The following is a 23,116-nucleotide window of genomic DNA, read 5'->3' as shown; positions in this document are numbered from 1 at the left end:
GTCAATGAAAATTGAAGGTAAAGGGTGGGGTTGAATTACATAGCCTCTTATGGCAGAAAGTGAAGAGGAACTAAAAAGCCTCTTGATGAAAGTGGAAGAGAAGTGTGAAAAAGTTGGCTTAAAGCTCAACATCCAGAAAACTAAGATCATGGCATCTGGTCCCATCATTCCATGGGAAATAGATGGGGAAACAGTGTCAGACTTAATTTTTTGGGGCTCCAAAATCACTGCAGATGGTGATTGCAGCCATGAAATTAAAAGACGCTTACTCCTTGGAAGGAAAGTTTTGACCAACCTAGATAGCAAATTGAAAAGCAGAAACATCACTTTGCCAACAAAGGTCCGTCTAGTCAAGGCTATAGTTTTTCCAGTGGTCATGTATGGATGTGAGAGTTGGAACGTGAAGAAAGCTGAGCGCCGAAGAATTGATGCTTTTGAACTGTGGTGTTGGAGAAGACTCGAGAGTCCCCTGGACTGCAAGGAGATCCAACCAGTCCATCCTGAAGCAAATCAGTCCTGAATATTCATTGGAAGGACTGATGCTGAAGCTGAAACTCCAATATTTTGGCCACCTCATGCGAAGAATTGACTTATTGGAAAAGACCCTGTTGCTGGGAGGGATTGGGGGCAGGAGGAGAAGGGGACGACAGATGATGAGATGGTTGGATGATATCACTGACTCGATGGACATGAGTTTGAGTAAACTCCATGAGTCAGTGATGGACAGGGAGGCCTGGAGTGCTGTGATTCATGGGGTCGCAAAGAGTCGGACACGACTGAGCAACTGAACTGAACTGAAGGTCTTTTCCAACTCTTGGCATCATAGTTTTGTAAGGCTAATTCACACAGATATTAGTTAAGGAGACAGCTATGCCCCTCAAGACTTTTCTAGTTTAACAGACAATAGTGACATAAACCTAACAAATACCATTCTATGCTTAGAAACAAAAGTAAAAGGTGGGGCAAGTGAAAAGAATACAGGAGTTAACTTTGGAAGTTCCACTGGGAACTCCCATTGGCCAAAGCTGGAGGACAATTTGAGCAACAAATTAATAGTGTTATAATGGATTATAAACAAAGAATAAAACATCCATGAGCTCATAATATAAATGACTGAATAAATAAATGGGAGAGAAGGGGAAAATCCTCCTTACAAAAGAATTCCAGTAAATACATGTAGAAGGAATGACTGAAATAAAAAACTACCATTGGAACTCCAAAGTAATAACTGATGCAGTAAAGAGTCACCAATGCATGCTAAAATTAGTAGCATTTCTGAACTCAGACCTATTTAGAAATTGGTATTATGTGTCCTGACTTGAAATTAGGAGCAATTATAGCATAGCAATTGATTTTATTCCAAATAATAGTCATTATAGATTTTTAAAAAGTCTTATTTTACACTAAACTATACAAATTTGTGAAATTAGGAACAGTTTTCATATTTACCATTCAACCACTCACCTGTTAAGGCTAAAAAATTATGAGTTATTTTAGTTCCCTTCCCCCTACTTACTTTCAATGTATCAGTGTTTTGTGAATTGTACTTGCTGAGTGTATCCTGTATTTTACCATTTCTCACCACTGCATCAGCTAATTCCCTAGTCTGAGCTACCTCTTGCCTGTAGTAGCTTCCCAGCTGTCCTTCCTGCTTCCCATTCCCTTACATTTTATTGCCAATATTAGCCAGTGACCTTCACACACACACACACACACACCCCGACCACCACAAACCCCCAGGTCCCTTTCCTCTCCTTGCAAAGCTCTCTCACGGCTTTGTGAGGCCTTGGCCGACCCCGACCTACTTTGAGCTCATCTGCTCCCGTTCTTGTCCTTGCTGCTTATCACTCCTTTCCAGGCACAGTGACTCCTTCAAACATACCACCTCCTTCCTGCCCCAGAGCCTTAGTACCTGTCATCACCAGTACTGGAAGGCCTCTTTCCCCAGATCTTTGTATTGCCTGCTCATTTATATCAGGAAAGTCTCTGTCTAAATGTCACATTAGTTAGGGTCTTTAGGGAAGACTTTTCTGAGGCAGGCTTCCCTGCCTTTTACTGGTTTATTCCACGCCCCTCCCCCCACAGCATTTATCACTATGTAAAATAATATGTATTTGTTTACTCATCTGTTCTCCAACTTGAATGTAAGCACATAGGGGAAAGGACCTGGTTTGTCTTGCTATAAACTGTATCCACAATACCTAAAATAATTCCTACAATGGAGTGGGCCTTCAAATATCTATTTAATAAGTATCTTTTAACACACTGAAGGGCTAAAGGAGAGGAAACAACAGAAGGCCTATATTAGAGGCAGATTTCTGTCTCTGAAGTCTGTGGAAAAAAGTTTAAGCCTTTTGAGATAAACTTTAAAATGAAGAAAAATGAAAGAATACTTTTTAGCTGCCTTAATTTTACAAGGGCTTCCCTGGTGGCTCAGATGGTAAAAAATCTGCCTGCAATGTGGGACACCCAGGTTTGATCCCTGGGTTGAGAAGATCCCCTGGAGAAGGGAATGGCTACCCACTCCAGTATTCTTGCCTGGAGAATTCCATGGAAAGAGGAACCTGATGGGCTATAGTCCACAGGGTTGCAAAAAGTCAGAGACCACTGAGCCACTAACACTTTCACTTTCAGTTTTACAAATTCAGTTGCTTAAAACTCAAAAAACTTAAGCATAACCTAGTGACTGAATTTAGAAAGCTTTTGCAATAACCTTACACCAAAGAAAAATTTTATTAAAGTATAGATTACTGGTTATTTAAAAATACAAACATACAAAGGCATTATCATACAACTGATTTCTAAACTCAACACTTTTAAAATACAAAACAAAGATCATTACCCCTAAGAGTCAGTTTGAAACAAACTGACTTTTAAGTTGGTTTTATAATTCTTTTCACTCAATCTTGCTTACAAATGTTACTAGGTTTTTCAGTTTCATTCCATATCAGAACGTTTTTTTGACATGTTTACTTCTCAAAGTAGTATATAGTTATTTCTTGGAATTAATATTAGCAACTATAGAAAGCTTCTCTATGTGACAAAAATTCAATATGGTTGCTGCTTTGGAAATAGTTATTTCCAAATAACTATTTTGAGTTATCTACACTAAGACTCACATATTGAAAGGTAAAATACGAATGGGTAAATGATGGGGATTGAGAGCACAAGGACTAAGAAAAGATGATGTTATCTTTTACTGCAGACCTGCTACAAGAAAACTCCATTATTTACTTTGATACTATTACTAGAGAAGCAGTTTCTGCCAGATCACAGGTTGGCTAGGTAGTTGTCCATTTTAATTTTCTTTACTAAAGAATGGCAGACAGCAACAATTAAATTGCTCCACCAAATAAGCAGAGACTTTTAAGTTACCATATACTTTAATTATGAAAAATAAATTATTTTAATTGGTTTAGCAGCCTTGTATCTGGAAAGGCAGCAAAACCCACTCTGTTCCAAAATTAGAAGGCCAGCTCAGAGGCTGCTTCTAAGGTGCCTGACTATCTTCTATCATCAATCAGTCATGAAAGTGGACTTTCATGAACTCAGTAATAAATGTAAAAATAAACTCATTTATCAAACAATGTTGAGCCTGCAAAAGCAAAAAAGTTCATAAGGTAGGAAATGGTTTGTTTAACACAAAGGATATATATCCTCTTATATAACACAAGAGGAATATGTATGGTAGTAAAAACAATTTATAATAAACTTGTAAAGAGATGATTCTGGTTTACATGTAAGTCGGCTTAAACTGACCATGACTGAATGATTGAAAATTTTCTTCTCTGAACATAATGCCCATTCATTATAAGCTAAGCCAGACTTAGTTTCTTATAAATCTCTATTTCCTTGGATTTATCGACTACACCCTTACTTTACAGCCACTTAACTTATAAGCTGGGCCTGCCCAGCCTGCCCATAAAGCCTCTCTTCAGAAAGATACAAGATGCATTAAACAGAGGCATCTTCCTGTAAGAATCTGTACTTCAAAACAGCCTAGGAAGAACTAGCAACTGGCTTTCCAATGTAGCTACCTCTCATTTCACATTATGCAGTTTACTAACCACTCCTTCCTTACAGAAAACTCAGTAGCTGTAAAACTTTTTGTTCCATTTCAAAACATTTCAATACTTATTAATTCCAAAGATCCGAACACCATGTAGCTGTGGCATTTTGGGAATTAGCACACTCAGGAGAGAAGCTGTGTTTAGGATGAAGTGAGTTGTATCATACTTCGTATAGAAACTTGCCAGAAAATATCTGTAGAAACAAAAGTTAAAAAAAAATATATATATATATATAAATATCTAAAAGTGAAAGTGCTTAGAAATCTTTAAATATTTAAAGGTGGGGAAAAGGCCACTGAAACATAAATATCTAAAAGTAGAGCCATTTTTTTTGAGCACTAGAACAAGAGCAAACATTTTAGTTTGGGGGCCTAAATAAATTTTAATTTGAGACTGAAATATTGGTTGAATAGAGGCATATATACACATTTTGCATTTTTGCAATTGTGTAAAATGTATTTAATGGAAGACAATTACTACTTAGCATCCTTTAAAGCAGAAGGCTTTCAAACTAGGGTTCTTATGCTTCTTGAAACTTCAGGTATAGTTTTGTATTAATGTGTATATATCTAAAGAGAAGATCCAGATTCAAAGCATCCATCATATTCTCAAATGGTTTATTGTGACCCACCAAAAGGTTAAAAGCCACTGCTGTAAAGCTGTGAAAAACAAGGTGTTAGAGCTTTAGTATAATTTGTAATAGCATCTTTGAAAGCAAACAAATACTTGATTGCCCTTTTGATGTTCTTTTTTCCATACTGTAGTTGAACAGGTATATAACCAGTATAATTGGCAGCTTGAAAGACATTACTGTAAGATTCCAGCTATTTTTCTATAACCAAACATCTGTGTGTATATATTCAGGATATCCAATATCTGAGAATTTGTTTTAAGAAGCCTAAGCCACCTTTAAGACCATAAACCATCAATTCAGAATGAAGACACATCAAGAAGCCACCAAGAGTATCCTAATATAAACAGGATGTAAAGACTGTAAAGAATAAAGCATTGTACTGTGCTTTATACAGAAGGCTGACTAGTTATACTCAAGATTTTTAACTATACAGAAGCTAGGCACATATAAGCCCCACATTATTCAAGGGTCAACTGTATTATAATGCAATCTTCAACATGTTATAGATGAGGATACTGAGACTTTCAAGAATATGGCTGAAAGTCAGATAGCTAGAGGGCAGTAGAGCTAAAATACAAATTTAGGGCTCTCTGAATAGCCATTATTCTTGTTACTGCATTAATCTTTGTGAGATCATATATATTTTTCTTTTGATATTATGTCAGGCTAAAATAATTAAAAACTTAAAAAATTTCCTCTTATGTGGAACAAAATCTACATAAGGAAAAAGAAATCTACTACTTTATGATTACTTCATTCTTTTCATTTGAAAATGCCTTCCCTATCTTAAACTTCAATGTAACACCTAACCTACCTTCAGTTTCATTTTAAGGGATTCTAATGCCTCGACTCAATAGACACGAGTTTGAGCAAACTCTGGTGAGGGACAGGGAAGCCTGATATGCTGCAGTCACGGGGTTACGAAGAGTTGGACGCAATTTGGCAACTGACCAACAACACCTCTAAGAAGTCTTTCCAGTTACTGCAGACCACACTGATTCTATAATGGATATGTAATTATATATATATTCTTTATGATTGGGATTGGGCTATATGTGAAATATCTATTGTATGCAAGCAGCTGAGTGTAGAATTCAAAGCAGTCTATGCACTTGTAAATTCTTTGCAGAAATAAACAAAATAATAGAGAAATAATATAAAGTGGCATAAATAAGGGCTATATAACTACTACTATGGAAGTTCAAAGCAGAGTATTTCACTGAAGGTTGGTTGCTAAGGAAAAGACCTCACTGAGATGGTCACAATTTAAATCTTGAAAGAAAAACAAGACATATATTAAGAAAGGAGAAAGCATTTCAGGTGGAAAAAATGACTTGAACTAAGGCATAGAAATAGGATTATACATTAACATATTTAACAAATGCTGCTTAGAAGAGTGTGGCTAGGTCGGAGTTGGGTTAAGGTAAAATATTCACATAAAGGAAAAATAAATTAGGAACCATTTTGTGGAGGATCCTGAATATCAGAAATTAGGAGGAAATCAGATACCAGATATAAGGTTAGATGCTTTACAGATAGATATGATCTCACATATTTTTTACATCATCAGATTGAGTTAGGTACCATTGGCTACAATTTTATTTATGAGCAAACCAAGCAGGCTGATTGACAGCTACATGATTCAACCCAGGTCTGTCCTACAATGAAAGCCTAACTTCTGTTTTCTCTAAACCATACTGTCTCTCCCAAGGAGTTTGAGCATTCAAATGTGGCAGGTAGTCAATGAAATTCATCTGAAATCATCCAAATCTTTGTTGAGAGAGATTAATCTGATAGTGGACAAAAGAACAAGATTATGTGTTTAGTTTTCTTGCAAGCAGCTTAAGAAAATGAACTAGAATATATTTGACTTGTACATTCTAGAATGTCTTGGCATTATGAGGAACATGTAATGTTGTCTCCATATATGTTTAAATGAAGTGAAAACTGGTTTTATAAGTTTGTTAAAAATTTTGCCTGTATTTTATATTCTCTATGAAGTAACAATTTATTGATAGATGTTTTCAACAAAATAATCTGTTTCTATTTCAAATTTAATAAAAGAATGGCTTTATCTTATCCAGACCTCCTCATAACTGAAAATTTCCCCCACTTACAGAATTATTGGAGAAATTGTGAAAAACTTCCGTGAAGATGTAAACTGTACTCCATAGTCCAGTTGTTCCCAATGAGTTAGGAGCCTTGCTTTACCCTGGTCGGGAGTTTCAAAAGGTGTTCCTTTTACTGCATGCAAAAATACATACATCCCCTGAAAAACAAGCAAGGGGGTATAAAGTTAATATCAAATACAAAATGAGTATTTGTCACTAAGCATTTAATATAGTTCCAGACTGTCAGACTGCATAATAAACTTAACAGCTCAAGTTTTAAGATTTCATATTATTGTGAAAGACTATGGCCAGTTTCTTCATAGTAAAACTAAGCTTCTGTGTGCTTATATGGAAATATTATTTGGTGAAAACTACTATAAAGTCAACCAAAAGTAACCTGTTTTCATCTCTTATTAAACTGAAAATAAATGAAAAGTACCATTAGGGTAACCTTGCATCTTTACATTTAGATTTTCTAATACCTTTCCTATTAGGAAATAGGATTACCTTATCTCCAATGTGTAGGAAAGTTTAGAGTGTTATCTTAGTAAGTCTGATGATACTTATATAATGATAAAAACATATAAATTGACAAATATAATAATAAACTATCAGGGAAAATTGTTTTGAAAATATTTAACATTAGTCTTTGTCTCAATAGTTATTTTTCAAGATGGTTTAAACAAAGATGGTTTGATATACTAGGTATAATGTTCAACATAATCTGCTTTTAAAATCACCACTGTAACTCAATAGTGTGTTTTAGAAGGTAGTTTTTAAAAATCAAAGTAAAAAAAATGACTAAAAGCCATTCTGGCCAGTGATATGTTTAAGTATCTAATTTTGTGGTTAATTAGGAAAAAAAAACAATGTATACTAGATTTGGTTTCCTGGAGATATCCACTTAGATTTATAGGTAACAGGATTACCATCTAAGGCACTGGTAACAGAATAAAGCACATATATTATTGTGGAACAGTTTTACCCAATAAAGTCATGATGTGATATCATTTTTTTTTTAACTTCAACTTTTAATAAATATATGGAAAAAATAGAAAACTTAAGTGATTTGAAATTTTACATTATTATTAATAGGTTAAGACAGCCCTTCTTTAAAGCTTAATCTACCTACTTCCTACTTATTCCATTAGGCAGTTTAAAAGTTGTTTACCTGCAATAACACAGAAGCATGGATTCATGTTCAATTGGATGTAAATCTACAAATATTTAATAAGTGGCTAATATGTATAGAACACAGGACCTGTATACATATATGAAACTGAACAAGACATATGCAACCCCTTAAAGTTCAATCTTCTGAGATGGTAAGGAAAAAAAAAGATATGCATAAACAACTACAATGTAGGACAGAAATTTCTGTCAAAGGTATAATGAAATACAGGAAACGCAAAGCAAAAGCCTTGACGGTACCTTGTCAACTACCTTATTCTTGAAGGTTCAGCTCAGTGATAATTCCTTAGTGAAGCCCTTCACATTAGCATTAATTAACCTCTTCCCTATGTGCATATATAGAATTTTATAAAATAGTTTTATTATAGCACAATACATTGTATTGAAGTTATTTATATAATGTTTGTTTTCCCATTAGCCTGAATACCTCAGGAACAGGGACTCATACAAAGCGACTATTAGATATTAAGCCAAGATGACATTAAACCAAGGAATGTTTATTCTGTAAGCACAAGGAAATCATTTTCACATTGGTTTTAAAACAGAGTATGAAACAGAAATTCTATGCTTTCAAATTCTCAGTGGAATATGACCCCCAAAAGTTAAGAATTTCTGCTTTAGACCGTATATGTATTAGAAGTTATTGAAAAGAAAAAATAATTCTGTCATTATGTCCTTCAAACCACACGTACTCACCAGGGTCTAGAAGATAATATTCAAACAGTTTATGTATTCTTTTTAATGAAAAAAAATCTTATCTAGCCATTTATCTTCTACTCCATTATTTTTGCTAAATTTTTCTATAAAATTTTAGTGATGATTTATACCCACATTAAAATAATTAGGGAAATAAGTATGTAGCTCATGATTAGCCCTTAACAAATATTTACTGACTCAAAGTGAAGAGAGTTTTCTTTCATTTTAAAAGCCAGGATAAGAACTTTGTTAAGTATTAAAACTTCTATGAGTGAACTGTAGCTCTAAGTAAAAACAACTGCTGTAGGTTTCTAGTATATAGTTTATAAACAGAGGCCATGTTTTTTCTAACCATGGATAACAATTAGGTCTATTTTTCCATATTAAAAAGCGTGCAGTACATATTTCACACTTTAATTGGTTTAATGTAGGTTAACATCAAAAGAAATTTACATTTGGCATCATGTAATCGCTACATTTATGGCTGGTTAGTCAGGTTTTTAGTATGGAGGACTAAAAGTCACAAGTTTACTTCCCAACATGTTCTCAAGTACTCGTCCTTTGTCCATGGCCATATACTGTGTCTCAATCTCAGTCAACCAACTTGAAAACATGAAGTGAGCAGATGACTTCTAAAGTTCATTTAATACATGTGCCACTGGAGAAGGGAAAATTATGTGAGAACAGACATAATTTATTCAGCAACATTTAAGTAGGTCTTTAAAGATATAGAAGTTAAAAAATAGAAAAGAGATAAATTCCTAATTATAAAAGTATGATAAACACATGAAAAAAGAATGCAGCATGGGAATTTTGTAGCTTCCAAGATTCCTAGATATCATAAAGGTGATACTTGAGAAGTTTGCCTGGACAAGCAGGAATCAACCAGGCAGAGCAGGAAGGAGGGAGGGGTATTAAAATAGTGGAAGAAGAGCCTAACTCAAAGCAGACAGGTGAGAGATGATTTTCATTATTGTGAGATCATAGTTGTGTTTGGAGATGTGTTAAGATTGGGTCTCTTTCTTGCCTCTGTACTATTTTCAACTAGTTTTGTATGTCACAAAAAGAACTTGGCATTTTACTATGAATGCAACAGAATCATTCAGAGACTTAACAGTATGTCTTGAACAAACATGAATTTTAAAAATATCACTCTGATAAACCTGAATGAAGGAAAGTAGAGCAAAGGAGCATCAAGGGAACCAAGTAGGAGTAACCTACCTGAGGGGAAAAAAGGGCATGAATTACAGCAGAGTCAGTAAGGACCAGGCTGAAGACAGCGAAACAGGACGGGCTTTGACCAAAAGGCTGTGAACTATAGAGAGATCAAAGTTACCCTGAGATGAGTGTGACCGTATGTACTAGTTTGCATGGGTAGTCCTGATTCATACTTACATATATTGTTGTTATATAAGTTGTTACACTTATAACAACTTAAGGTTGTTATTACTAGAGCTCTCTTTTACTCTCAAAACTGTCTTGGTTTGGATGATACATTATATTAATCATTTTACCTTTGACATTCAGCTATGTGACTTGGCTTGCTGTACAGATAGTGGTGCCTTTAGATTAGATTAGGAACAAAGTCCAGGAACAGACTGTGGTGGGTGGCAAAGAATATATCAGGAGTGAGTGTAATTTATACTTTGGCTTTAAGGTGCAAGGTGATCTGGCAGTATTAACATGGTCATCATCATTTAACATGTAGAAACTAAAAATACAGATAGATGAAGTAACCTAGGTAGAATATATATCATAAGAAGGGATGAAGAAAATCTTGGTAACAGCAATACTCGAAAGGAAAAGAGAAGCAAGAGGAAGTAGTGAAGGAGGGATCCAAAATACATCCAGGAAAAAGCAGTCCCATGGAAGCCAAAGGAAAATAATTCCAATAAAAGGGGTATGACTAGCATCAAATATTTCAGAGATCACTATTTAAAAATAGTGTTAAACATTCCTTTCAACATCTATCATATAAGATAAACTAACTGGACATTCATTTGTTTCTACCACATCATCTTTGTCCTTCTCCAGTCAACTTCAAGGCTTCTCAGGTGGCTCAGTGGTAAAGAATCTGCCTGCCAATGCAGGAGATGCAGTTTCAATCCCTGCGTCAGGAAGATCCCCTTGATTAGGAAATGGCAACCCACTCCAGTGTTCTTGCCTGGAAAACCCCATGGACAGAGGAGCCTGGTGGGCTACAGACCACCAAGTCACAAGAGCTGGACATGAATAAGCACGAACAGCCAACTTCATATACTTTTCAGAAGATTTAAAATAAATCATACTAATTAAAAAAAATCTATTTCTCCTACATTTTTCTGTTTTAAAGTTCTAAGTTTCTCATTTTGGGTATATTTAAAACAAATACAGAGTTAATCTGGATTCAATTAAAAGTCTCAAATAACTCGATTTCTCCCCTTGCATTCTACTTTAATAGTTTGTTAAAGACAAGAAAAGTCACTATCAGGTTTTTTGTTTTTAAATAGGCAATTTCCAGAGCTGCCTAATATTGTCAGTATTCGGTATAACCTCTGGTACTTTGTAGAGCTATCATATAATACAAAAGAGCAATAGTTAACAGGAAGAAGCTAAGGCACCATAAGTTTTTGAATCATTTCAGACAGATTAAACTCAAAATTTCTATACTGAAACAGAAAAGTATATTTATACAATTTAGAAAGTCTTAACAAGGATTTAAACCGCAGATGTTCATTAGATTCTAGTTAACCAAAAAACATACTTACTTCTGATGCATTCTGGTTAATCAATATATTATAGTAGTCTGAGTTAAAGCATCTTGTAATTTTTGCTAAAATGACCTTTTTTTTTTTTTTTCAGATTCTATAAAACCAACAGGAGGAAAAAAAAAAAAAGGTCTTACTTATAAAAAGGGCCCAATGTTTAAATATAAAGTGATAGAAAAATATCTTATTCCAGATAAGAATTCTTCAAAACTGTCATAGATACAAAAAAATCACTGAACTGTACGCTTTAAATGGGTGCATTTTATATTAACTCATTGTTTAAAAACTGAGTCATGTGTTTTTCTTTTAATATAAAACTTTAAGCTTCTTAAAAAGTTGTTTAAGTACACATAACATAAATGTACCATCTTAACCACTTTTAAGTGTACAGTTCTACAGTATTAAGTACATTCACAATGTTATACAACCATTACAACCATCCATCTCCAGAACTTTTCATCTTACAAACCATTACCCGTTGAACAATAATTTCCCATTTTTTCCTTGCCCAGTCTCTGAAAAATCATTAAACCTTAAGGTTTTAAGTGTTTAGTATAAGGTGAAATTCTTACCAGATTATGTATAACATTTGTTAAGGTCCAAGCAACAGGAACACTGAAGAAGGGAATACTGAGTAAAACAATGTGAAGCAAGCCAACTCCCAATGCATATGTCAGCCACATACCACGGCTGTTCATTACACGGGTATTCGGATTCACCTCACTGTGGGCAACGCCAACATTCATGTTTGCGCTGCAGAAAAGCAATGAAATGAATCAACACTGATGTAACTGGAGACCCAAATAATCCTAATTTTGTCTTGACATGACAAAATAAGTGTGTTACTGGGATTACTTTTTTTCCCCTCATCGTTCTGAAATAGAACAGACCCTCCAAAATATGCTATTTCCACATGCCCAGGAGGTCAACAGTTCTTCACATCCGACTCTAAGGTAAGACACACAAGACTTATTTTTATGCTTCTTGTTGAAAATAAACAGTTAAAATTCCTTTCCTAAAGCTTGTCTTCAAGCATGTTGGTTTTACTAAATGAAACCATGGGCAGGAAAACTCAAACTGAAAGAGAAAACCTACATTTTCTTTTATCATGAGAGCAAAGTGAAAACTCAGGAAGTAAGTTTACCAACAGAATAATATTAAAAAAAAAAAAAAAAAAACAAAAAAACAAAGTTAACCTAAACCAGTCTGTTCTGAGTAGCCAGACTCTTTCCTACACCTAACAATGTATCCATATAGCGGTCAGAGTTCAAATCATTCCTTTAGGAACATTGAAAATCAGAGAAACATAACGAGGTGGAAATTTCACATGGTCAAAGGATAAGGTTTCTCTCTCAATCTTGTTATACAATTAGGTTAAAACAAGGAGTCTTCTGCACATTGTAATTCTGGTCACCGTCCCTAAAATACTGGTTTTTTTCTCTTTCCTTCCTCCCCTCCCCCCTTTCTTTCTTTCTGAGATTGAGGGATGGGGGGGGCGGGGGCAGTGCTACAATGTATTGGGAACAGCTCTGAGTTAAACATATACAAACCCTTTTCATTACAGAGTTAGCACTGAGAGAGGAAATTTCTCCTAACTCCATCCAACAAGTATTTCCAGAGTACAATGGCCCTCTCCCTACAAAAATCTATAGGCTTACGGTGATGAAAGTTGGTTACACTAAAAACATCTAGTCAGTCACAAATTTAAACGTGTAAATATGTCTTCCAGTCTAAATATCCACCGTACATAATATATAATTTTTATATGCTATAAACTGTACTTAGAACATGCCACCACACAAGGTGCTTTCCCCACTTGCGACAGGATTTCTTTTTAAATGCTCGAAAGACTTTAAAATCTACATCTGAGGCGGAAGGCAAAGACTGATCCTACCCCAGGACAGAAAACCTTTCCAGGAGTCCGCCGCGCCACTTCAGGACTGGCAAACAATGACTTCACAGAGCAAAGAACCCTCTTGGCGCTGCCCCCGCGGATGCAGGGAACCCAGCGACCGCCCGCTACACAGCCAAGGGCAGCCTTCCCCAGCGGTCGGAGCTCCCGGGTAGTGGGAGTTCAGCAAAAGCCGCTGTGCTATCGACAAACCGTCCCGACTCCCCACCCCTTTCTTCTCGGAGTTGCACATCCCGTCAGAGCCGGGACGCGACGATGAGGATCTGGGGAGCAAGTCGTGGGGGCCACTTGGCTCGCATCGCCACACAGGGCGCCGCGGATGGAGCCAAAGTCCACCTTTCCCCACAAGCCGAGGGCCTGCCAGCAGCTCCCCACGGCACCAGGGAGCAGCACAGCCCCTGCGGCCGTTCGTGGCCACTCACCCGCCGCCCCACTCCCGGCAGCCGGACAGAAGCAGTACCAGCGCCGCGGAGGCGAAGGCGGCGTCTCCTCAGGCCGGATGCGAGTAGTCAGCCTCAGCGCCGCGCAGCGCGGCGCGGCTGGCGGAAGCTCTCCTTGCGGAAAGCGCTGCCCGGGGATTGGCTGAGGGCGGCGCCAATCCCACGTTCGCCGGACTGGGCGGGACTGAGGGCGGAGCGCTCCGTGTCCGCCCCGCTCCGCGCTCGCTGTGGGTGAGTCGGGAATCAACGAGGCCGGGCCCGGGCTCCCGTCGGGACGCTGGCCGGTCCGCTAGTGGATTGTAATTGCCCACCTCGCGCGAGCAAGCAGGTAGTGTCGTGTGGCCAACGGGCATTCATTGTTATATTGTCGTAGGCTCGGGAGCGTCCTCCTCTGACCTCGTCCTAGTCTGGGCGCGAGTACCGGGGGCCGCCAGGGGCGCCCCTCCCCCTCTCCACTCGCGGAGCGGGAAGCAGACGCCGCGGGGCTAGCGGGCGCGCACACGTGGGTTGCGGCCTCCCACCAGCTGCGGGCGTCCATAGTGCCTGAACTTTCTTGACTAAACGTTGTCCCAACCCATTCCTCAGATCCTTGGTGCAGGTCTTAAAGTTCGCCAGGCAGAATTTTACCTCCTGACAGCCATAATTCAGTCCGTCTTGAGTGGGAGGGTAGGCTTTATAATATTGTATGTTGTAGCATCATGCAAGTGGAGCAAGCAAACTTTTCGGTTGACCGTGATTTTTACTTATGTCATTCTGGGTCTCTCTACACGCTGAACACGGGTACTTGTTTGCTGAGGAAATGTGGGCTCCAAGAATTTATTTATTTATTTTGCCGCTCCCCGTGGGTTGCAGGGAGGCTTGTGGAGACCTTGGTTCCCAACTAAGGATTGAACCCGGGCCTTGGTAGCGAAGTGAAATATTAACCACTGAACCGCCTGGGAATTCCCTTGAGAATTGATCTTATTCAAGATAAGGGAGGGGAAAAATCAGATTATTTGTAGTTATCTTTGAAGTTGAATTTCATTACCTTCGCAATACCCAGAGTTTATTTGTAATGCTGAAATAACTTTCAGTGGGCATTTCAAAATTGGTGTAAGAGAATGCTGACTATATATATGCGTGATTGCTCATTTGTCAAGTCATGTCCAACCCTTTGTGACCCCATGGACTGTAACCTCCCAGGCTCCTCTGTCTGTGGCGTTTTCCAGGCAATACTGGAGGGTTGCCGTTTCCTTTTCCAGAGCATCTTCCCTAGCCAGGAATTGAACCCTCATCTCCTGTGTCTCCTGATTTGGGCGGCAGATTCTTTACCACTGAGCTACCTGGGAAACCCTACATATATATATATATATATAGCATTTCTATTGGCCCTATGAAACCAGTTGTTTTTTTTCATATAATTATTTCATTGTATTCTCCCTAAAGTTTATCTATGACTTCTCTGATCTTTGCTTCTTTTTTAGATACACTGTTATCCTTAATTGATTTCCCTGATTATCAGCCCTCTTTTGGTAATGTTTGATTTACCCCTCAGCAAATATGGAAGACTGATTCCTGACATTCTTAGACATTCTGTGCTGCGTTTCCTAAGCCTGATATCCCTTTTCAAAGATGCCATTTGGTACACATTCAGTAGAGTGCTTGTTCCAAAAGTTATGCTAGGGATATAAGATTAATATACAATCTCTGTTCTCAAAGAGCTTTCAGTCAGGAAGGGACAGAAATACAGTACTTAGAATAATCTGTGATGAGTTTGGGGTTAGAAGTAAGGGAAAAGTGCTCTGGGAGTACAGAGGAAGGAGAGTATAATTTGTTGGGGCAAGGGTTGGAGCTGATAAGAAAGGCTTCCTGGAGGAGGTCCTACTTGAACTAAATCTAGAAGTATGGTTAGAAGTCATTAGTAGAGAAAGGGAACCTTATGTTCCGAGGAAGGAATCAGGACTGCTACATTAAGAGAGACAAATCGTATAATATGACTGGTCTAGTGTGTTATTTGGAGAAGAGTGGGATGAGATTAGAGAGATAGAGGTCCAGTTGTTAAGGAGTTTGGATTTAACCTAATAGTTGGAAATTTTATACAATTTTAAGTAGGATAGCAACGTGATTAAATGTAAACTATATAAAGAACAGTGTAGGTGGTTGAGATCCCAGGAAAATATCAAGTATCTGGTTATTGCAGTGGTTCAGGGGAAAATTGTTAGGGGCTGAGCAGAGGGAGTGCCATAGCTTCAGAGAGGAAAGAACTAGTTTGAGAGATACTTAAATAGTAGGATAGATAGGACTGGGTGGCAAGATGTAGAGAGGAGAATTTCAAGGATGACTCAAGATTTCTAATTTTGCATTGTGAGAATGGATGAACATAGCCTTTGGAGTCAAGCATGCCAAGGTATGCAGGTGTGCCTCTTTCACTTAATAGTTGTGTGATCTTGGAACAAGTTATCAAGCTTTTAAATCTTGTTTGTGATAGAGGAATGACAGTACACATAAGCTTGTGAGAATTAATTTTATATGTATTAATATATAAAGTAACTTATGTAAGCTATTTTTATTATCAAATTAATTCAAGAAGAAAGTTAATTAGAGAAAGATCCGAGATCCACTTGGGTCATGTTAAGTTTAGGGTGCCTCCCTGTCATCTAAATGATGATATTTAGAAAGTAGTTGGAAATTAGGCCCTAGATTCTAGAAAAAAAAGCCTGGTTAGGAAGTACAAGTGATGTGTAGGGGATGATATGGAGGCCAATTAGAATACATAAAGGAAGGGAGGTCACTCTTCCTAATGTTTACCTTTGCATGAGGTAAGTGCTGATAAAATTATTTTTTGTGACCTCCTTTATTAATATGTGAAGTACTCTGATTACTCTTGTGTTGCATCCAGAAATATATAATTCCCTGCATTCAGACATTGTTGAGGTCAGGACACAGGTGTGTTAGGTGAGCCAAGTTCTTTCAGAATGTAGGGTGAACAAAGGGTCATTCCTGGCTCAGTGATCATAAAGGACCAGGTTATAAATGATACTGAAATTGGGTCTAGAATGATAGTTTTGCATTAGGAGAGTGTGGAGGTGCAGATAGGGTGGGATTGCTGGCAAAGCAAGATTAACATTTTTGAGTCCTCTCAGTAAGAACAAAGCTAAGTGGGAGGTTTGAAGGGAGAATAAGAGAAGTTGTCTTTTATAAATACCTACTTTGAGGCATCAGTGATGCTGATTGTAAAAAATGCTTTGTCTTAACTTGAGAGAGATCACTGTAGGGATGTAGATTTAGATGTGATTCTATAGCTGAAGCTTTGGGTTTTAAGGTATATAAGAAGAGTGGAGGGGTTATGGAATGCCCATTTTCTGGGAGGAGACTGAAGAAAATATGAAGAGCTTCAAGAGGTATAGGTGGATGTATAATTCTTGAGAATTAAACAGTATCATCAATGTCACATGCTTCAGGGATGTCAAGGAACATGAGTTCTGAGAAAAGGGTTTGATGACCTAAGAGCTCATTGGTGAACTTGAGAACAGAATCCCAACAGTGGTTGTATACGCTGTTTTGCAAGGGTTTTAGAAGTAAGTCGGTGATAGAGAATTGGTGACAGTGAATATAGGTTACTTATTTAAGTTTGGCTTCATAAAGGAAGAAGATAATCATAGAGGTAACAGGGTTGAGGGAAGAATTTTTGTTGTTGTTGTTTTTTGTTTTTGCTTTCAAGGACAGGATGACTAGAGGCGGGGTGGGACTGAAGAAACTAGGTAAAATTGTTAGCTTAGAAGAAAGAGACATTAGCCTGAGACTGAGGGAGGAAGGGTGTGTAAACATTTTAAGAAGCCAAAGAACACAGTGTGGTGAGAAGTTAAAGTGTGTGAAAATAGAGATCATGCTGTGGTCTTCCTTGACCTCAGTAGATAGAAGAGGAGGAAGGTTGGAGTGAAATTAGGGACTTGGGAGCAGGAAATAGATTTTGGAAGAGAAGTTATAGAGAATGCGACGAAGATGATGAGATGAATAAAAAGATTGTGCAGAAAGGGAAGGTTGAGGTGAGGCTAAGTTAATACCCCAAAACTTGATTAATGTTTTTCTTACATCCTTGAGACTCTCAAAATGAGGAAGCAGACTTCTTAAACCCAAGCCTAATCTGATTTCAAGCTATGGGTTAGCTCCTGTTGGGGGTAGTTAGAAGTCTGCTCTGTGTGAGGTAGGGGGGTGGGGGTGGGGGACTCATTTACTAGTTTGGAGGAATTCAATTTAGTTCAAAGATTCTGGGATCTTTTAGCATGTATATGCTAAGCACTGTAATAAGTTGTATGAAAGTGAAAGTCGCACAGTCGTGTCCTGCTTTTGTGATCCCATGGACTGTAGCCTGCCAACACTTAGTCCATGAAATTCTTCAGGCAACAGTACTGGAATCGGTTGCCATTTCCTTCTCTAGGGGATCTTCCTGACCCAAGGATCGAACTGGGGTCTCCTGCATTGCAGGCAGATTTTTTACCAACTGAGCCACTAGGGAAGCCCAATAAGTTGTATACGTCATTTTATTTACTTTGCGGAGGAGAAGGGGATGACAGAGGACGAGATGGTTGGATGGCATCACCAACTCAATGGACACGAGTTTGAGTAAACTGGGAGTTGGTGATGGACAGGGAGGCCTGGCTCGATGCAGACCATGGGGTTGCAAAGAGTCGGACATGACAGCGACTGAACTGAACTGAACTGACTTCTCACCATAGCCATATGATATCATTTTTATCTCTAGTTTGTAGATTAGGTGATTAAATTTTAGAGTTTAATTTTCTCAACATTTATATAATTATTAGTGTAAAGACTAAGCTAGAACCAAAGCAGTGTGATTTCAGAGCTTGCTCTTGTAACCACTACTGTCTCCAGCACTGTGCAATCGAACAATAGTATCAGCCATATGTGGGCTTCCTGGTAGCTCAACTGGTAAAGAATTAGCCTGCAATGCAGGAGACCCCGGTTTGATTCCTGAGTCAGGAAGATCCCCTGAAGAAGAGACAGGCCACCCATTCCAGTATTCATGGGCTTCCCTGGTGACTCAGATGGTAAGGAGTCCATCTGCAATGTAGGAGACCTGGGTTTGATCCCTCGGTTGGGAAGATCCCCTGGAGGGGAGGGCATGGCAGTCCACTCCAGTATTCTTGCCTGGAGAATCACCATGGTCAGAGGGGCCTGGTGGGCTATAGCCCGTGGGGTTGCATGTATGTATGCACACACACTTAAATTTTATGGTAGTCACGTTAAAAGGGGAAAAAATTAAGGGAAATTAATATTTTATATAATCCAATATATTCAGAATATCATTTAGTTTTAATCAATGTAAAAAATTAATTAAATTTGTTTATGTATTTTACACCAAGTTTAACATCCAGAGTGCATGAGCACATCGCAATTGGAGTAGCCCTGTTTCACGTGTGAGCCGTCACAAGTGGCTGGTGACGACCGTGTGTGTGCTAGTTGCTGACAGTGCCATGGAGTTATGTACCTTTAGACCCGAGGCCAGTCTGAAGCCCAGGGACAGGACAGATGGTGCCTTTTGTTGTGACGGCATTAATTTGTGTGACTGTTGTGGCCCTGGAGCAGCTGACTGTGTCCTGTTCCCTGACTGACTGGGGAGGCCTCCTGGCCAGTGAGAGCCACGAAGAAACACCAAAAGGTGGCTGTTGACAGCTTGTCTCCTAAGACTGGGCTACCCCCAAATTACATATGTAGTGTAATTAGGAGTTAATTGTTAGAAAAGGATTTTCATTGTTTCTGTACATAATGATCATGGTAATGAAAATACTGTATATTTTATATGCCTTTATCATTTACATAACATTTTGTGTGTATTTTCTTGTTTGATTCTCACAACAGACTAGTGAGATATTATCCTCATTTGTAAAAGTAATAAGTTGATTTTACAAAGGGATTTAAGTAATGGCACTCCAGTGGCAGAAAATGAAGAGGAACTAAAGAGCCTCTTGATGAGGGTGAAATAGGGGAATGAAAAAGCTGGGTTAAAACTCAACATTCAAAAAACTAAGACCATGGCATCCGGTCCCATCACTTCATGGCAAATAGAAGGGGAAAATGTGGAAGCAGTGACAGATTTTCTTTTCTTGGGCTCCAAAATCACTGCAGATGGTGACTGCAGCCATGAAATTAAAAGATGCTTGCTTCTTGGAAGGGAAACAATGACAAAACTAGACAGCATATTAAAAATCAGATACATCACTTTGCCAACAAAGGTCCATGTAGTCAAAGCTATGGTTTTTCCAGAAGTCATGTACAGATGTGAGGTTTGGACCGTAAAGAAAGCTGAGCACTGAAGAATTGATGCTTTTGAGCTGTGGTGTTGGAGAAGACTCTTGAGAGTCCCTTGGACTGCAAGGAGATCAAACCAGTCAATCCTAAAGGAAATCAACTCTTTAGAATATTCATTGGAAGGACTGTTGCTGAAGCTCCAATACTTTGGACAGCTGATGCGAAGAGCCTACTCATTGAAAAGACTCTGATGCTGATCAAGATTGAGGGCAAGAGACAAAGAGAGTGGCAGAGAATGAGGTGGTTAGGTGGCATCACTGCCTCAATGGATATGAGTTCCAGCAAACTCTGGGGGATATGGACAGGGAAGCCTGGAGCAGTGCAGTCCATGAAGTCACAGAGAGTTGGAAATGTCTTAGCGACTGAACAACAGCATACAAGTGATAAGTTGATTTTACAGAGGGATTTCAGTAAGCTTCAGTTTATGTGACTAAACATGAACACCCAAACCTGTTTTTTTAGACTCTGGTCTGGCATATTTCTCCATTGTGCTAATCAGCTTTGCCTTGTGCAGAGCAGAATGTAGTTATGAATTGTGAACAGTCAACACCATTCAGAAGTCAGTGTGTTGACTACTTCCCAGAAATGTATCGCTCAACATTCTGTGTAACCTTTGTGGCTGTATTCCATTTCTTGCTCAATTACTTATTCTTAAATTTTATGTCACTCTGCTTGTTTACATCTAAGTTGCCTGAGAAAGAATCCTAAACAGAAACCTTTTTATTTTGTTTGTCTTTGGTATCATTGTTTTGTTTGGACCTAGATTCCATAGGATCATACCATCATGTGTGCATGTAACAAGTCATGGTAAATTAAGGACGTACTTAGGGTTCTTGTATGGGAAAAGAACAGTTTTATTATTCTCATACCCCCCAGTTATAGCCCCCATTTTATTGTCAGATAAAATCATAACTCTTGAGGAACTTGTGTGTTGTCAAGCTACTGCTGCTGCTGCTGCTGCTGCTAAGTCGCTTCAGTCGTGTCCGACTCTGTGCGACCCCATAGACGGCAGCCCACCAGGCTCCTCCATCCCTGGGATTCTCCAGGCAAGAACACTGGAGTGGGTTGCCATTTCCTCCTCCAGTGCAGGAAAGTGAAAAGTGACAGTGAAGTGGCTCAGTCGTGTCTGACTCGTAGCGACCCCATGGACTGCAGCCTACCAGGCTCCTCCCTCCATGGGATTTTCCAGGCAAGAGGACTGGAGTGGGGTGCCATTGCCTTCTCCAGTTGTCAAGCTAGTATTCTTTAATTTATTGAGATCTTTCTGAAGTTAGGCATTAAAGTAGATGCAAACCCCACTCCTTGCAGATTTTGTATACATGACTTCTGTATGAGGTTTTTTGTTTCTTTGCAAAAGTTTCAAGATGGAGGGTTTCATGGCTTAAAACAATTACTGGTAGAGAGATTTGGATGTACAAGTTGGATCGTCATGTAAAGGACCTTGAATGCCAGAACATGGATTTGAGCTTTATCTTATTTTGGCTTTGGGGAGCCACATGATTAGAAAGATGTTTTAGGCTCAGTGTACAGGAATGGCACCCCACTCCAGTGTTCTTGCCTGGAAAATCCCATGGAGGGAGGAGCCTGGTGGGCTGCCGTCTATGGGGTTGCACAGAGTCGGACACGACTGAAGCGACTTAGCAGCAGCAGCGGCAGTAGCAGTGTACAGGATGGTAATCTGATGTGATATGTTGGAGATGTGACTAGTTTAGATTAAGGGTAATTCTGGAGTCTAGATTTCCTAACTCTAAAAGAGCTCGGTAATTAAAAGAAATAATTGTAATTCATTGAAATGTATCGATGATTAATGATGTTCAAGATCTACCTCCATTAAGGCACATGACTGACATTATCTGCTTATCAGTTGGCAGCACCATCTGGTCATTCCTAGCCAGGCAGGTCATATATTACACTTATTACACGATTGTTCTTACCATTCTTCAGTTAGTAACATAGTGTGACTTACCAAATACTTTCTCTGTGCCTTAGTCTTATAATATGCAGATGATAATGGCATTTATTTTAAAGGATATTCATAAGAAATAAGCAATTTAATACTGTATATGCTTAACATTAGAGCCTGACATACAATAAGACTCATAACCAAACTGCTATCAGTTCTGTTAGGAATGTTTAACAGTTTTTATTTTTACATCTTATGCTTTATTTTCTAGCTATTGTGCTGAAAGCTAGAATGAAACAGTTGCCTGCAGCAACAGTTCGCCTACTTTCAAGCTCTCAAATAATCACTTCAGTGGTCAGTGTTGTAAAAGAGCTCATTGAAAACTCCTTGGATGCTGGTGCCACAAGCATAGATGTTAAACTGGTGAGTGTTCTTGAGATGCTACCAACTACCTTTAAAGCAAAAAAAGAGTTGAACAGATGTTTTCTCCTTATAACTATTACCTTTCTTTTCTTTATATACCAGTAAATTATTTTTAGAACATTGAATCCTTTGTCTTATTTAAGTGTAAATCCTTAAAAATGCATTTTAGTTTAAATCAATATACAGTAACACTAAAGAAAGTCGTAAAGGAAAGCTTTTTCTTGAGGACTCTTTCACATAAAAAATGAACTTAATTTGTCCATATTTTCTGCTATTACTTACCCTTGGTTATATGTGCTTATTTGTTTTATATATTCTCTTTTTTTTCTACTTAATCTTCTTTCAGAACTGTGTCCTTTGCTGCTTCATAGTTTTCACAGTTTTAAATTTAAGTGCTACATATTAAATCATTTGAGTTAATATGACTTATGAAACTTGCTATGATTTATTGCAATGAGTCTGAACCCCTACCACCTCTATTATAAATTACTAACTCATGGAGGTAAGGTCTATATTTTTTTCTGTTTTCTATACCTGTTCAGTATATGGCATTTAAATGGTAAATAAATTTGTTTGAGTGAATGTAAGAATGCATTTTTTTGTAATCTCCTGGTCATCAGATATTCATATCATTTCTGGTATTATGGCATTAGCAGAATACTGATATGAATATCTTTGTA

The 23,116-nt window shown here is 38.2% G+C and overlaps 2 protein-coding genes across 7 annotated transcripts in view; one reads left to right on the top strand and one right to left on the bottom strand.

Moving 5' to 3' along the window:
- Positions 1 to 2,714: 2,714 nt before the first annotated feature.
- On the bottom strand, positions 2,715 to 13,911 carry ORMDL1 (ORMDL sphingolipid biosynthesis regulator 1). 4 transcript variants are annotated; one of them, XM_020896264.2, is made up of 4 exons: positions 13,822 to 13,911; positions 12,022 to 12,202; positions 6,822 to 6,973; positions 2,715 to 4,263 (listed from the first exon to the last, which is right to left on the bottom strand). In XM_020896264.2, the coding sequence occupies exons 2-4, from the start codon at positions 12,193 to 12,195 to the stop codon at positions 4,128 to 4,130; spliced, it is 462 nt and encodes a 153-aa protein (XP_020751923.1). In that variant the 5' UTR covers positions 12,196 to 12,202; positions 13,822 to 13,911; the 3' UTR covers positions 2,715 to 4,127. The 4 variants fall into 4 exon arrangements, with proteins under 4 accessions (XP_020751923.1, XP_020751922.1, XP_020751924.1 ...); XM_020896263.2 differs by having other exon boundaries at positions 13,784 to 13,894; XM_020896265.2 differs by lacking the exon at positions 13,822 to 13,911 and adding an exon at positions 13,344 to 13,443.
- An 87-nt stretch (positions 13,912 to 13,998) lies between these two features.
- The window catches only part of PMS1 (PMS1 homolog 1, mismatch repair system component), a 98,378-nt gene continuing 89,260 nt past the window's right edge, over positions 13,999 to 23,116 (top strand). For 2 of the 3 annotated variants that reach the window (XM_070475877.1, XM_070475876.1), the window contains exons 1-2: positions 13,999 to 14,129; positions 22,285 to 22,436. In XM_070475877.1, coding sequence (XP_070331978.1) covers positions 22,305 to 22,436 — 132 coding nt within the window. In that variant the 5' untranslated portion in view covers positions 13,999 to 14,129; positions 22,285 to 22,304. The remainder of the gene's footprint in view (positions 14,130 to 22,284; positions 22,437 to 23,116) is intronic. The other variant, XM_020896259.2, reaches the window with a different exon arrangement.

This window comes from Odocoileus virginianus, chromosome 13 (assembly GCF_023699985.2).
Source record: "Odocoileus virginianus isolate 20LAN1187 ecotype Illinois chromosome 13, Ovbor_1.2, whole genome shotgun sequence".
Taxonomy (NCBI): Eukaryota; Metazoa; Chordata; class Mammalia; order Artiodactyla; family Cervidae; genus Odocoileus; species Odocoileus virginianus.
Note: the sequence above shows the minus strand (reverse complement) of the source record. Positions and strands in the feature narration are given on the sequence as shown.

Coding starts and splice junctions, on each gene's coding strand:
- ORMDL1 (XM_020896264.2), bottom strand. CDS start 12,195: ATGAATGTTGGCGTTGCCCACAGTGAGGTGAATCCGAATACCCGTGTA. Junction 6,974..12,021: donor CAAATGTTATACATAATCTG/GTAAGAATTTCA, acceptor CTTGTTTTTCAG/GGGATGTATGTATTTTTGCA. Junction 4,264..6,821: donor ACAATTTCTCCAATAATTCT/GTAAGTGGGGGA, acceptor TTGTTTCTACAG/ATATTTTCTGGCAAGTTTCT.